This window comes from Purpureocillium lilacinum, assembly GCF_023168085.1.
Source record: "Purpureocillium lilacinum CBS 284.36 DNA, scaffold_1, whole genome shotgun sequence".
NCBI lineage: Eukaryota > Fungi > Ascomycota > Sordariomycetes > Hypocreales > Ophiocordycipitaceae > Purpureocillium > Purpureocillium lilacinum.
The window spans coordinates 2,809,688-2,824,167 of NW_027072111.1; the positions used below are offsets into that span (position 1 = coordinate 2,809,688).

Sequence of the window (14,480 nt, forward strand, 5' to 3'; positions counted from 1 at the left end):
GGGTGACACTCGTGTGCTTCTGAGGCCCGGTGCGCAGTGATTGGTGCTGGAGTCGGTTGGACGGGCAGTCCTGTGTGTTCGGTGCGTTTGGGCCGGCCGGGGACCGTCTAAGGTGTTTTCGCGCACGGCGATGGCGCGCCAAAAAGTGTGCTCCACAGGCCGTGCTTGGTCCACCGGGGCTGCCCAGTAGCCCTTGTGAGGTCCGCCGTGGTACGGAGATCCACGGTCTCGCTACTCGCACTGTACGCCTGACCTGCAGCGTCGCAGCGGCCTGACTCGACCGGCATGAGGTAAATGGTGAGGTTTCGACGCGACACGCATACAATACGGACAATAGCCTTCGACTTTCGATTATTCACGCGTGTACCTCGTGCATATCATCGAGGCCCCAGCACGACTACTGCTCGTTTGCAAAACTTGTCGTACTCGGAGGGCCCCATACGTCATCTGAAAAGCAATGCCTCAAGAACTTGCTCCGTACCAGGTGCTGGTTCACCCGTACCGCGCGCCCGAACGAGGGACTTGCGCCTACGAACGGGGAAATTCGACGGCGAAGAATGCAGTCATATTTATCGGCGGCCTCGGAGACGGACCCCACAGCGTTTCATACGTCGGGGCCGTGGCTTCGCGTCTCTCAACCGAGAGGAGCCTCGACTACTCGCTGTTTGAGATGCGCTTGCGAAGCTCCTTCAACGGCTACGGGACTTCGAGCTTAGCAGCGGACGTCGAGGACATCTCGGCCCTCGTCAAGTACCTACGAAGTATAGGTAGAGAGAGGGTTGTGCTGTTTGGCCATTCAACTGGTTGCCAGGTACATTGACCATTTGCGCCCCGATTCTCCTGCCCATCGTGTATTCACATCCCCGTCACAGGATTGCATGGAATATGCGGACTACGCCAAGCATAACAATGAGCCAGTTGACGCGTTTATTCTCCAAGCCCCAGTCTCCGACAGAGAGGCCCTTGAGGAGGTCTATCCAGAGTTTCAAGAGAGTCTCGACCTGGCGACGCAGTGGATCGCTGAAGGCAGGGCGAACGACTGCCTCCCAAGCGACAAGGTCCCTCCCATGCTTGCGGCACCAATGTCGGCCTATAGGCTGCATTCGCTTTGCGCTAAAGGGTGAGATCGAATATCGCGTGCGACATTGACCCGATGTTAACGTCTCGTAGTGGCGACGACGACTACTTCTCATCTGATCTAGATCCCGAAACGGTTTCGCGATTCTGGGGACGGTTCGAGAAGCCTGTTTTGGTTCTTCCTTCTGGAGAGGATGAGTTCGTCCCCAGCCACATCGACCAGGAAGTGCTCCTCAAGACCTATCGCGACGCCAACCCGATAGTGAGCTCGATGTCGGGACTGATTCCGGGGGCAGGCCATACTATTCGGGCAAGCGAAGCTCGGGAATGGCTTGCTGGGAGAGTCAGTGAGTTTCTTTCCACCATATAATTGAGGGGGGAGTAAGCCTGTAGAGCTTATACAGGCGTCGCGGGCCGTCCGCGACGTCCCTTGGAACGAGCACGATCGCGCTATAGTGTTGGATAGAAAGACAGACACGTGTATATGCTTTGCCTGGTCGGACGTCAGGAGCGCGTAGGGGTACAAAAGAGTGTGCCTGTCGATACGGCCACTTTGTTCGGGAGAGCTGTGGCATCTGTGGCGCAACGCCTCTCCCAGCCTGGTGCCGCACCAGATGGTGAATCTTCTCTTACACGTACATGTCGACTTACAGCGCAGAAGCTTGTGACTTTAACACTCGGGTAGCTCTTGATTGCGCCTCTGTATACCACCTCTCCGCGTCGACAGCGACCACGCTTCGGCCGGTTCCTTCGTGTGTCATTTGCAGCACTTGCCCACGCATGCCATTTTCTCGGTCGCTGTGTGCGATCTGCGGCCGATACATCTCCCGGGCTGATACATCGTGTACCCACCTCTTGTCGTCTTGAACCCTGCCAGGCCCTTGCCTTGCGCGCGAGCTGTGTCCAACCTGCGTAAGCATCGGCCATAATTTGACCGGAACGTCGGCACCACCATCAAAAAGATTCTCTACCGGGATGAAGTGTCACGTCGCTGCAGGTGATGATGGCCGGGCGAGTCGTTCGCCCCCAGGGTAGCACGTCCCGTGTTGCGGCCAATGACATGATGCGTAATTGGGTGGAGGTACAGCCACAACTCCGATAAACCCGAACCCCACTGGCAGCGAGTTAGCGGGGACCTCGCCGCCCCAGAAAGCCGCCAGAATGCAGGGCGTCATCGGCGAGACGAACGGATCCAGCTGCCTGCAGCGGTGGGGCCATGCATTGAAGCGGCTTGCGCTCGCTGCGTTTAGCGTCTTCGCTGACAAAGCTTCGCCGTTCACAGCATGAATCTGCTTTCGCGGTCAGCGGACTTGCAGAATTAAGTATAATATTCACGGCAGTCTCTGTTCCTGGATCGGTGCTGCTCCTTCGTCTGTCTCGAGCCCGAGTGCCGAAACTCCGACAGCTACAGCGCCCGCCGCGCCCCCCGTGCCGTCGCCGCCTCGCAGACTCTCGCCGACGCCGCTCCGAGCGCAAGACCCCAGCTGCCCGCCGCCCGACCGCCGACGACCCGAACCCTGGAGCATGTCGTGACCCCGTGCGACTTCCGATCGTGTCGACCCTGGGATAATAGGACCAGGCCATGGATCCGTACGGCGCCCAGCAGGTTCTCCTGCACACCGGCTCCTTCACGGGGCTGAGGCCGGTCCAGCAGCTTGGGAGTGGTTACCTCACCGCCACCTCTTCGTTCAAGCAGCCGCTCTGCGGCAACGAGGAGGGCTGGGGACCGTTAAGCCCGTACCGCTACGACTTCACACCATGCTTCATAGACGTCTGGGTCGCGACCGTGGCCGTGTATGGACTATTGTTCGGACCCATCGCCATCTGGTGGCTACTCAAGAAGAAGCAGCAGCTTGAGCATGGAGCCACCAAGAACCTGCACTTCTGGATCAAGCAGGTTGGTTGAGCATATATCCTTTAGTGGCCAGCGCACAGAAGCTGATGGTCTTTGCGTCTCTAGATCCTTCTTGCGGTGATCATCGCAGACGTTGCTGTACAATTAGCGTTCCAGATCATCGAGTATCGCAACATATGGGCTGGCGACTTCCGTGTCTGGACTACTGTCTTGACTATCTTCTCCCTGGGCGTTATCTTTGCGATACAGTGGCTTGAACATTCACGCTTAAGGAATGCCAACGGAGTTGTCTTGTTCTACTGGCTTCTGCTCATCATCGCTCTTGCCGTCAAGCTGCGCTCTCTGATTTCACAGCAACTCTACGCTACCAATCTGCCTTACTTCATCACCTACTGCATCGGTTTCGGCCTCTCCGTGGTCGAGTTTTTGGTGGAGTGGCTTTGGCCACGGAGCTCGACGCCTCGCGGATACGAGGCCATCTCCGAGGATGAGGAGTGCCCCGTGGAATATGCCACCGTCTTCTCGAAGCTGACCTTCTCATGGATGACCCCCATGATGAAGTATGGCTACAAGGTGTTCCTGACGGAGAATGACCTTTGGGGCTTGGCGAAATCGGACCAGACCAAGAACACTGGAGAAGCATTCGAGGACGCTTGGCAACACGAGCTCAAGAACCGGTCCAACTCGCCCTCTCTGTGGATTGCTCTGTTCCGGGCATATGGTGGCCCGTATATCATCGCTGCCTTCTTCAAAGTCGGCAACGATGTCGCGCAATACATTCAGCCCCAGCTCCTCCGAATTCTCATCAACTTTGTCAAGTCCTACGAGGGTGGTGCCGAGCCGCAGCCAGTCATTAAAGGTGCCTCCATTGCCCTGGCTATGTTCGCCTGTGCTGTGTTCCAGACCACTATGGTGGTGAGTATCACCGTCCTTTGTGACGCGAGAATCAGGCTGACAGTACCCCAAGCACCAATACTTCCAGCGGGCTTTCGAAACGGGCATGCGAATCAAGGGTGGCCTTGGTTCGACCATCTATCGCAAGTCCCTGCGACTGTCCAACGAAGGTCGGTCGTCAAAGACCACTGGCGACATTGTGAACTACATGGCTGTGGATGCCCAACGTCTGCAAGACCTTACGCAGTTCGCTCAGCAAGCTTGGTCCGCCCCCTTTCAGATCATCATTTGCATGGTGTCACTGTACAACTTGGTTGGATGGTCCATGATGGCCGGCATCGTCGTCATGATCATCATGATGCCTGTTCAGGGATTCGTCGCCCGGATCATGAAGAATCTGCAAAAGGACCAGATGAAAAACAAAGACGCCAGAAGCCGCTTGATTAACGAGATCATCAACAACATGAAGAGCATCAAGCTCTACGCCTGGGGCTCCGCCTTCATGAACAAGCTCAACTACGTCCGAAATGAGCAAGAGCTGAAGAATCTGCGGAGAATTGGCGCCACGCAGGCATTCGCCAACTTCACGTGGAACACTGCCCCGTTCTTCGTGTCCTGCTCAACCTTCACCGTCTTTGTTCTCACGCAGGACAAGCCTCTATCCACAGACATTGTCTTCCCTGCTCTTGGTATGCTTTCTGCCCGCCTATGATATATCGGGTTTATGCTGACCCCGTGTAGCTCTCTTCAATCTCCTGACCTTCCCCCTTGCTGTCTTGCCCATGGTCATTACCTCGATTGTCGAGGCATCAGTGGCCGTCGGTCGTCTGACGTCATTCCTGGCTGCCGAGGAGCTTCAGCCAAATGCCATCACTATTAAGCCCGCCCCAGAGGAGATGGGAGAGGAGACCGTCATTGTTCGCGACGCAACCTTCTCTTGGAACCGCCACGAGAACAAGCATGCCCTTAAGGAGATCGACTATACTGCCTACAAGGGCGAACTTTCCTGCGTTGTCGGCAGAGTCGGTGCTGGCAAGTCGTCATTCCTGTCCAGTATTCTTGGTGATCTTTGGAAGGTCAAGGGCGAGGTCGAAGTCCGTGGAACCATTGCGTATGCCAGCCAACAGAGTTGGATCCTGAACGCCACCGTAAAGGAGAACATTGTGTTTGGATACCGCTACGATTCTGAGTTCTACGAACGGACGGTCAAGGCCTGCGCCCTGATAGACGACTTCGCCCAACTTCCGGATGGCGACGAGACAGTCGTTGGCGAACGAGGCATCTCATTGAGTGGAGGCCAGAAAGCTCGCGTTGCGCTTGCTCGTGCCGTCTACGCCCGCGCCGATATCTATCTACTGGATGACGTCCTGTCGGCGGTCGATTCTCACGTCGGCAGACATATTATTGACAACGTCCTCGGTCCCCGCGGTCTCTTGTCTACCAAGACCAGAATTCTCGCCACCAATGCTATCGCCGTCCTTCGCCAAGCCAGCTACATTACTCTTCTCAAGGACGGCGAAGTCGTCGAAAAGGGTACATATAACCAACTGGTGTCGCGGAAGGGGCTTGTCGCAGACCTGTTGCGGACTGCTGGCCATGACTCCAATGGCAGCGGATCGAGCAGTGCCAGCCCGCCATCGAGTGAGACTTCGACTGTCATCGAGCCTGAAACCGTGCAAGACAAGGAGGAAATGGAAGAAGCTCTGGAAGATGTCCCTGAGATGGCACCTATCAAGTCCGCATCCATGGCCGTCAAGCCGCGATCTAGCAGCATGGCGACCCTTCGGCGCGCCAGCACTGCCAGCTTCAAGGGTCCCCGCGGCAAGCTCACAGACGAAGAGGTTGCCGGAAACACAAGAACTAAGCAAGCAAAGGAATTCGTCGAGCAGGGCAAAGTCAAGTGGTCTGTATATGGCGAGTACGCCAAGGAGAACAATCTGTTCGCTGTCAGCATCTACCTCCTGGCTCTGCTTGCGTCACAGTCAGCCAACATCGGTAAGTCATGTCATCAGCCTCTCAGACGCTCTCTCTAACCACCATCTAGGTGCCTCCGTTTGGCTGAAGGAATGGTCTGATGAAAACCAGAAAAATGGGACGAATGACCATATCGGAAAGTTCATTGGCATCTACTTCGTCTTCGGTATCGGATCTTCAGCTCTCACCGTCGTCCAAACTTTGATTCTTTGGATCTTCTGCTCGATCGAGGTTTGCAGGCTCCGCGACCGTTTTACACGATATCTGTTCTGACACACGGCTTAGGCGTCTCGAAAGCTTCACGAGCGAATGGCCAATGCCATCTTCAGGTCACCTATGTCGTTCTTCGATACCACGCCGACGGGGCGGATCTTGAACAGGTTCTCGAGGTAGGTATCCCTGTCGACATGTCCCGGAAGAAGCTATATTGACTGGGAATCAGTGACATCTACCGCGTTGATGAGGTGCTGGCGCGGACGTTTAACATGCTTTTCGTAAATTTGGCCAAGTCCGGCTTTACATTGGCCGTGATCTCAGTTTCGACTCCGGCATTCGTCAGCTTCATCATCCCGCTCAGTCTGACGTACTATTTCATTCAGCGGTATTACTTGCGGACGTCTCGCGAGCTCAAGAGATTGGACAGCGTGAGCCGCAGCCCGATCTACGCTCACTTCCAAGAGTCGCTCGGTGGCGTTACCACTATCCGCGCCTATCGGCAGCAGCAACGATTCGAGCTCGAGAACGAGTGGCGAGTCGATGCCAACCTCCGAGCCTACTACCCGTCAATCAGCGCCAATCGCTGGCTCGCCGTCAGGTTGGAATTCATCGGAGCCGTCGTCATCCTGGCCGCCGCTGGCCTCGCCATTATCTCTGTGACAAATCACACCGGGCTCAAGGCTGGATGGGTCGGTCTCGCCATGTCGTATGCGCTGCAGATCACTACCTCGCTCAACTGGATCGTTCGCCAGACGGTCGAGGTCGAGACGAATATTGTCTCGGTGGAGCGTGTTCTGGAGTACGCCAGACTACCCAGCGAGGCACCCGAGATCATTCCGGGTAAGCGCCCGCCGGTCGCCTGGCCTGCTAAGGGCGAGGTGGACTTCAAGAACTACAGCACCCGCTATCGTGAGGGGCTGGACCTGGTCCTCAAGAACATTAGCTTGGACATCAAGTCTCATGAGAAGATTGGCGTCGTTGGCCGAACCGGTGCTGGCAAGTCGTCTCTGACACTTGCCCTGTTTCGACTCATCGAGCCAGTCACTGGCAACATCGACATCGACGATCTCAACACATCGTCCATCGGCCTGCTGGATCTTCGCCGCCGGCTCGCCATCATCCCGCAAGATGCCGCTCTGTTCGAGGGCAGTGTTCGCGACAATCTCGACCCCGGCCATGTCCACGACGACACAGAGCTCTGGAGCGTTCTCGGTAAGTCCCACGGCTGAAGAATTGTCCCCCCAGCGCGCCCGAAGGCTTGCATGCTAATTTGCGCCCCAGACCATGCCCGGCTCAAAGACCACGTTGCCAATATGGACGGTGGCTTGGAGGCAAAGATCAATGAAGGAGGTGAGTCGAGATCCGAGCACTACCCCATGCCCCCTTCTCCCACCCAACCCACAACATGTTGTGCGGCTGCACCGTCAGAGGCTGTCGGTCCCCCTGCCCATGCCGTGGCCCGTGTGTCCGTGTTCCGCGCTCTTGCACGGCATAGAGAGGCTCCACCCTCGGCTCTCGCTGGCAGCAGCCCTTTTCACGTCATGGTGAACGGAGCGCTCCCCCCGGAGAGGGGCCCAAAGGACACATGGGGGCCCCCTGGGGCGGGATACCCGCCTGGCCCTTTTTTTTTTCGATTTTACGAGCGAGTTTAATTTGGCCGAAAACGTGCTAACAAGCAACCTTTTTTTTTCTTCGCATTAGGATCCAACCTCTCGCAAGGCCAACGGCAGCTCGTCTCGCTCGCCCGTGCGATGCTCACGCCGTCCAACATCCTCGTCCTGGACGAGGCCACCGCGGCAGTTGACATTGAGACAGACGCAATGCTCCAGGCGACCCTGCGCTCCCCCCTCTTCTCCAACCGGACCATCATCACCGTCGCACACCGCCTCAACACCATCCTGGACAGCGACCGCGTCGTCGTCCTCGACAAGGGCGAGGTCGTCGAGTTCGACACGCCCGCCGAGCTGTTCAAGAAGCAGGGTGTCTTTTACGGCCTGATGAAGCAGGCCGGCTTGGAGCTGGAATAGGGACGGACGGCTCCCTCCGCGAGCTGGACGTGCCTGGTGTAGAAATTTGTCATCGCGGGGAGGCGTTTAAAATTAAGATGCATCAACGTTGTATAAAAAAATATCTTTGTGTTCTAATATTGAAACATCATCAGCGGCCGTACGTACAGGGTATCGAGCCGCTGGCCTAGACTGCAAATGCCAAACAAAGAATTTCAATAGTCGCATCGAGCAATGCACTCTCCTGTAGCGACTCCTCGTCGGGCACCCGCGGCCACCCACGCTCTCCGCTCTCGCTGTTCTGCCCCCCACGCTGGCGATGCAAGCGGCCCTTGCGCCTCGCCTGCGGTCACGAGAGCTCTGCCTCCTGTACGGGGGGGCGCATTTACCCCGGATTCCACGCGGTGGCCCCCCGCAGCCCTGCTCTGCCGATCACTGCGGTCCTTGGGGCTTCCGGGTGGCACTTGCTGATATCGTGGCAAAGGACAAACCGAGGTCGGCTCCGGGCGTTCACGGCCGGGCCTATGGAGCGGCCCGCGACGTGCATCCCACGGATGGCCCCCTCTTGCACCTCCGAGCCACGGCCGCGAGAGCCCAGAAGCGCCATTGCACCACCCTGTTGGGACACCGAGGGACGTCCTCGACCGAGCCTGGGCTCTCTTCTCCCATCACGGCATTCGAGGGTTCAGCCCAACACACACTATCGGCCGGTGATCGTGGTCTGTACTCCAGGAGCTCGAGCCAGCGGCTAAGCCACTTTCTTCGAAGCACAGGCATGGCGGCTCGCTGCGGCTTTTCCTTGCTGATGGCGGCATAAGAGGTCTGGGCTCAAGAGCTGCAACCATCGATTGTTGTTTGCGGGCAAGGCCCGAACCCTCCCCTATGTAGGGGAAGGGGCGCATAGGCGCGGAGACCTCTAGGATAGAAGCCCCCCCGCGAGCCGTGATACCCGGCGCCTGGCGGCTGGACGAGAGGTTGCGGGAGTTGCATGCCCACCGCCACTGGTGTACGTTGGTGCAGGCTTCAGGCGGTCAGGCACACAACCCGATCACGGCGAGGCAGTGACGCCCCGTCGGGTATTCAGGAGACAGCCTCTCGCTTGTTGTAGGTGCCTCACGGCCAACGGGTATTGTACCGTATAGTATTTGCGAATTTCTTCGTTTCGTATGGTCCGAGAAAGGTTTGGCAGGCGGTGACATAGCTGCGCGAACAACTACTCCGTGCCACCACGGAAAGAGCAACGAGCGGCCCCAACGACGGAGGAGAAGTAGAGACGGTCCAACGTAAGATGGCGCCCGGAACTGCAGTGATATCGCCATGTAGCGCGAGCCGGCACGAAGGCCAAGCCTCCCTCTCTGAAATTGCCAAGGCGTGCCGTCGCATAAATCGTCATTGTGTCGCGGAACAGTGGCGCTTCTGCGACGCGAATGCTTGGGAAAATGCCGTATTAGTCTTCACGAGACTTGTCACGAAGCCCTTCAAGCGCTTTGGTGAGCAAGCAAAGGACAACAGCACCTTCAGACACGCCCCCTGCTACCGAAATTTTTACAGTACAGCACCAGGGGCGAAGACCGTGATTTACGCCACTGTTGACTGTAGTCTCGGCTTCTCGTTCGCGCGGGAGCACCGGGTGGAGGTTGGCAAGTCAGAAGAGGGCCAATCCCGTAGAAAGGACACGGAGAGTGTGTTGGTTCCTTTTCCGTGGCGCTTTGATAGGACATTAAAGGCGCCCAACGAGCATTCTGAACCTGTGGTAAATTTGGCCAGCGGCAGGTCGCGGTGATGTGGGTTCATACTGGGCAGATTTTCACGTCGTAAGTGCAGGAAGTACGGAGCACTCCGTACAGTAGTTGTGTTACGTTGACAGGATGCTCGATGAAAAGGCTTCATGGCTGGAGAATGCTGTTGACCACACCGGAGGCTGGTCGTGTAGAATGGCAGAAGAGCCTAAACGCCTTTGTCGCCAGCCTGCTCCTCGGCGCCAAGATCGATCCCCAAAAACCTGCCACTCGCCGCAATTGTGCGGACGAACTCGAGTGACATCCCTGACCCAGGCGATTGGGGGTTCAAAGTCGGCTGGCGAACGCGGGACGGTGGCATTACGCCTCCCGAACAGGGGTCAAAAGCTGACGAGTGCCCAGTGTTACCGACAGGGCGGCTCGTATGCAGTCGGGTCCAGTAAGCGAGCGCACCTTTTGATCAGTGAGAACCAAGGCGCGAGCCACGCCGTGGCCAACATGATGGTGGCACGTTACCGCCATCGTGGACTCGGGCTGCGGAGGCGGGGACGCATAAGGAGAGGAGGGCGGGCCAAGTCCTTCGCAGTTCAGGTCATGCTCGAACGACCAGGTCACAACAACGCGTCTGCCACCGTCTCTCACAGTATCCGCCTGTGCGCGCTGGGCGAGTCGGGATACTTATGCGCACGAGACGGGGCGCAAGCGTTTCCCCTTCACTGATGCGAGGATCCCGCTTTCCGGCTGGTCATAAATGCAGCCTAATTACTCTACGACGAGCTGCTCCGTCGATGGTCGAGACGGCTCTCGCGGATCTCAAGGCTCAACGACCGGGTACCGAGAGTTTGGAAATGGACCACATCTCGGCCAGCGGGTCGCAACCAACAAGGCTGGGTGCGCGCCCAACGTGGATGCCGGGGCACTCGCGAGGACGGAGACAAGCAGCACCGGCGTCGCGCAGTTGGTGTCGTCCCGCGAGGAGATCGCCTGGCGACTGCCAGTGTGTCGATTCGGGCAAGTGGCCTTGATCAGTTGGGTATGCTTGAACGATGCTGTGCCAGCTTTGCAGACGGGACCACCGGGAAAATGCCCGGTTCGCGCCACCTGCTAGTTTGGAGATGCGTGAGCATGGATAGCACCCAGATTCGGGACCAATCATGGTTTGAGACCCGGTCCAGCTCACTGAAAGACAGGGTTCCAGCTTCTGGAGGGTGTGGTGTGCCCTGAAGCCTCGCAATCTTGGAAGGTGAGGCGTGAATGATCGACAAGGTGGCAGTCGGCAGAGCTCCATGCATATTTGGGAGCTGTTAGGGGGTTGGCTCAGTTCGAAGTGGAGGCATCCTCGGTCCAGCACGGGTCTCGTCGAGCCAACCTGCCCCAGACAAACAGGTTAGATCGATAAGAGGGCTTTCGTTTTGGTAGTTCTCAGTAGATGCGATGTGCCAACTGGGCGACGCTCGAGCACCTCGTGTTGCGCCGGCGCCGGCGCCGAGCTGGCCTCGCGTCTAGATAAGGAGAGGGCGGTTGAGAGAAGAGCAGCAGGCATCCTAAAGGGGACACTCCGTATCCCAGACACTGAATTCCAGACTGAACTCTTTGTGGAAGCGGGGGCGCGGCACACCCCAATCAGTGGAAGCAGGCTCGCCTTTCCGCGCCGTCGCTGCATTTGCCGTTGCTAGTCTAGTTTCCTTGAGGAATCAATAATTGCTTCTGTTTGCCCTGGCTCCCGAAGCGTGGCATGTTGAAGCACTAACATTGAAGATGCGAATCCGTCGAATGTACTGAGAGGTCCGTTCGGGATGATGACTTCATCGCACTGGTTTCGTCTGTGCCGGATGTTGGCCGATCCGGGTTTGGGGTTTAGGCTGTCCTGGTATGTGCACGGCATACTTTTTTCCGCTGCTCGAAGACGTGCGGTAAGCACGGGTTACCGTATGAACGTACCTAGCGGAACCAACAAGTTGCTTCTGCAGACGAGAGACTGCCCGATGCTGCGTCGTGATGAAGACGACGTGCAAATAGTGCTCCTTCACTTTTTGCTAGACGCCAAATTTTGTCTAGAGGCATGGTGACCTCGAGGATGCTGGACACGAGTGTGCGCCAAAGTCGACACGACTTGGCCCAGTCACACGGCTTCTCAGCGGCATCTCCAACGAGTTGCGGTAGCATTAGCCGATAGGGTTCAGCGAGCGGAGCAGGTCGAGGAGCTAGGGACCCGACCCGAGCCGCCGGCCCACCAGAAACACTGAAGTCTCTTGAGTCTTGCCCAAGCGCTGAGGAGCTCACCGTGCGTGTCGTGGACCGGTACCTACTAACTTAGGTGTGACATGTTGAGGAGGGGTAAGTCCAGGGGCTCGCGGTGTTGGCAGCGTCCGCGATGGTTTGCACGTCATGCAGTCCGTTCGGCGAGCCTCGCACCTCGTACTCCATTCAGGATGGCATGCCATGTACACCATCGTAGCGCCAAGTTCAAATCGGTCGATCCCTTCCTGGCGATTGTCCGGCTCCGCGGTTGACGACACTCGGCAGTCGATAGATCGCATCGTGCTGTACCCGGACACTTGCCAACTGAGGAGAGCGGCGTCCCGAAGATGGTAGAAAAGATTTCCACTTACGGCCATCGCAGCATGCAATGCACACGGGGCGGAAGGCCGGACACAGCCATGTGCTGCAGAGGTGCACTGGCCGATAGGCATGAAGCGAGCCGAAGGCTGTCATGACGGACGGCACTGACGCCTTGCCGTTGCACTCGTTCGTGCGCGTGTGAGACAGCAGACGATGTAGGCGAAGGCGAGCATTCACCCGGGAGCGGAGAATGGCCTTGCGTACGTGAGAACAAAAAAAAACGTGAAGCCTCACGGCATTGGACCATCGAAGCACTGCTGCATGATTGCTCCTGCCGTCTTGACAGGAACATGAACACCGGCAAGTCCGATCAAGTTACAGCCGGCAACCACGACCGGGGCTCCTGCCGCTGAGAGGTTCACTGGACCGCAGCAAACCACGACGACAGCACGTCACAGCAAACTGAGCAAAACACGGCAGGCACCAAAGGTACCTGCGCGTGCACTGTGGAGATGCACTGTCATGATTTGGCGGCATCCAGTTGCCGGAGTGCCTGGTCCGTACAGCCTCACCCTCCCCAGACGGCGCATCGTATCAATCGCTTCGCGACGCTCTTCTTTGTTTGCGCCCACCGACACATTGCCTCGTCGCTTGGGCCTCCACCCCCCAACGCGGACTGCTGAGCGTCCTGGTCTTGCCCCCGTTCCTGGAGCACCAGCCGAACCCCGCTGAGTTCCCGTGCGCCGCTGTCTGGCGGTTCCGTACCTGCGTCTTGCCCGCCCGAGGCCGCCAGGGCCCGTCGACGAGAAAACGTGCCGCTGGAGCCAGAGAACGGGATCGTGCCTCGCGCTCCTGCTGCGCGGCGGCCTGGGCTGTCTCTGGTTCCAACTTCTGGCCGGGACTTCGGCCAAGCGGGGACGCGTTGGTCCCCCGTCTTCATGGACCATGGCACCAGCACTCCAGCCGCCATGCCGCCCTTTTCACGCAGCTCTGGGCGCCTGGTGCACACGCAAAAAGGGCCAGGCTCGTTTTCCTCCCATGATACAGTGCCAACCAACGTCCGGAGCATGTTGGAGTGCGGAGTCGCTTGAGCACGACATGGCCCCAGGTACACTTTCCGGATTCGCTGCGCTTCGATGCCATGGCGTCCACAACGGGGTTCGCCAGCCAGCTCCCACGACGCCAATGCACATCAGCGCTGTCCCGGTAATGTCTCAACCAGAAACCAGGCAGGAGATCGCCCCAGGGTCATCGTCGTCTTCGGAGTCTAACTTGACTAAGAGCGCGGCCGAGTTGCCTGATGCTGACGTATCGCGTGCAAATGACCACGCGTGTCGAGGGGAGCAAAAGGAACTGGGACAAAAAGCAACCAAGCGTGAGGCAAAACGAGAGCGGGCCGCCGCTTGGCTTCGCGACCTTGTCGAGGTTGCGGCAAAACGCCATGGCCACCAGCAACCAAATACGGCGCCCACGGCACGAGTCCCTTCAACGTACCGACATGGTTGTTCTTGTCACCGCTCAACCGACAGACCCAGAGGCACTTTGGAGCTGGTCGCTCCATCTCGCAGGGCCCGGCGATGATCCGTGAGGAGGTAGAAACCCCCAGAAGAGCTGGCGACGCCGGTCCTCCCCCACGCCCAGCCACGGCGACCCAGGAGTCCCACATTCCTTTCTTTTTTGCAGAGCCCGTGGTCGCTTCGTTCCACTGGGCCGCCCGTCCGGCCCGTCATCCACGAGAATCCCGTCTTGCCCCTCAGGTCGTGGCGGCGCCTCCCACGAACCGGCCTGGAACTTTGTACGTACTCCCTAGGCTTGGCACTCCAGCATGCAAAACCTGAGAGTCAAAGACCCTGGCTTCGTGATGGCGACACGCCCTTCCCCGACTGGAGCCCCGGCAAGGGAGAGTGAAGAAGGGAGCGCCGTTCCCACTCCCAAGTATTCAAGTCACGCCGGATGCGCAGCCACAGCGCGCCTCCCACCATCATCCTCACCAGCAGGACATCTGGTCCAGGCTAACGCTCTGATCAGGGTGCGCCACGCCAAAGGAGCTGAACCAGGTGCCCTGGGGCGTCCAACGGTGTTGATGGGCTCCAGGGCAAACATACACCAACATCACTGCTGTCGCTGTTGGCAGCGTGGGCCGAGTATGCGTGGTCA

The 14,480-nt window shown here is 58.1% G+C and overlaps 1 protein-coding gene across 1 annotated transcript; it reads left to right on the plus strand.

Annotated features, from left to right (window-relative positions):
- Positions 1-457: 457 nt before the first annotated feature.
- Positions 458-8,043, plus strand: PLICBS_000571 (uncharacterized protein; the record flags this gene model as incomplete). The annotated part of the gene is made up of 12 exons (XM_018318413.2): positions 458-811; positions 873-1,120; positions 1,171-1,339; positions 2,651-2,974; positions 3,038-3,847; positions 3,900-4,515; positions 4,568-5,821; positions 5,871-6,031; positions 6,086-6,189; positions 6,243-7,228; positions 7,298-7,366; positions 7,718-8,043. 12 exons carry the CDS (start codon positions 458-460, stop codon positions 8,041-8,043), a joined length of 5,421 nt encoding a protein of 1,806 aa, XP_018183938.2.
- Positions 8,044-14,480: the final 6,437 nt, after the last annotated feature.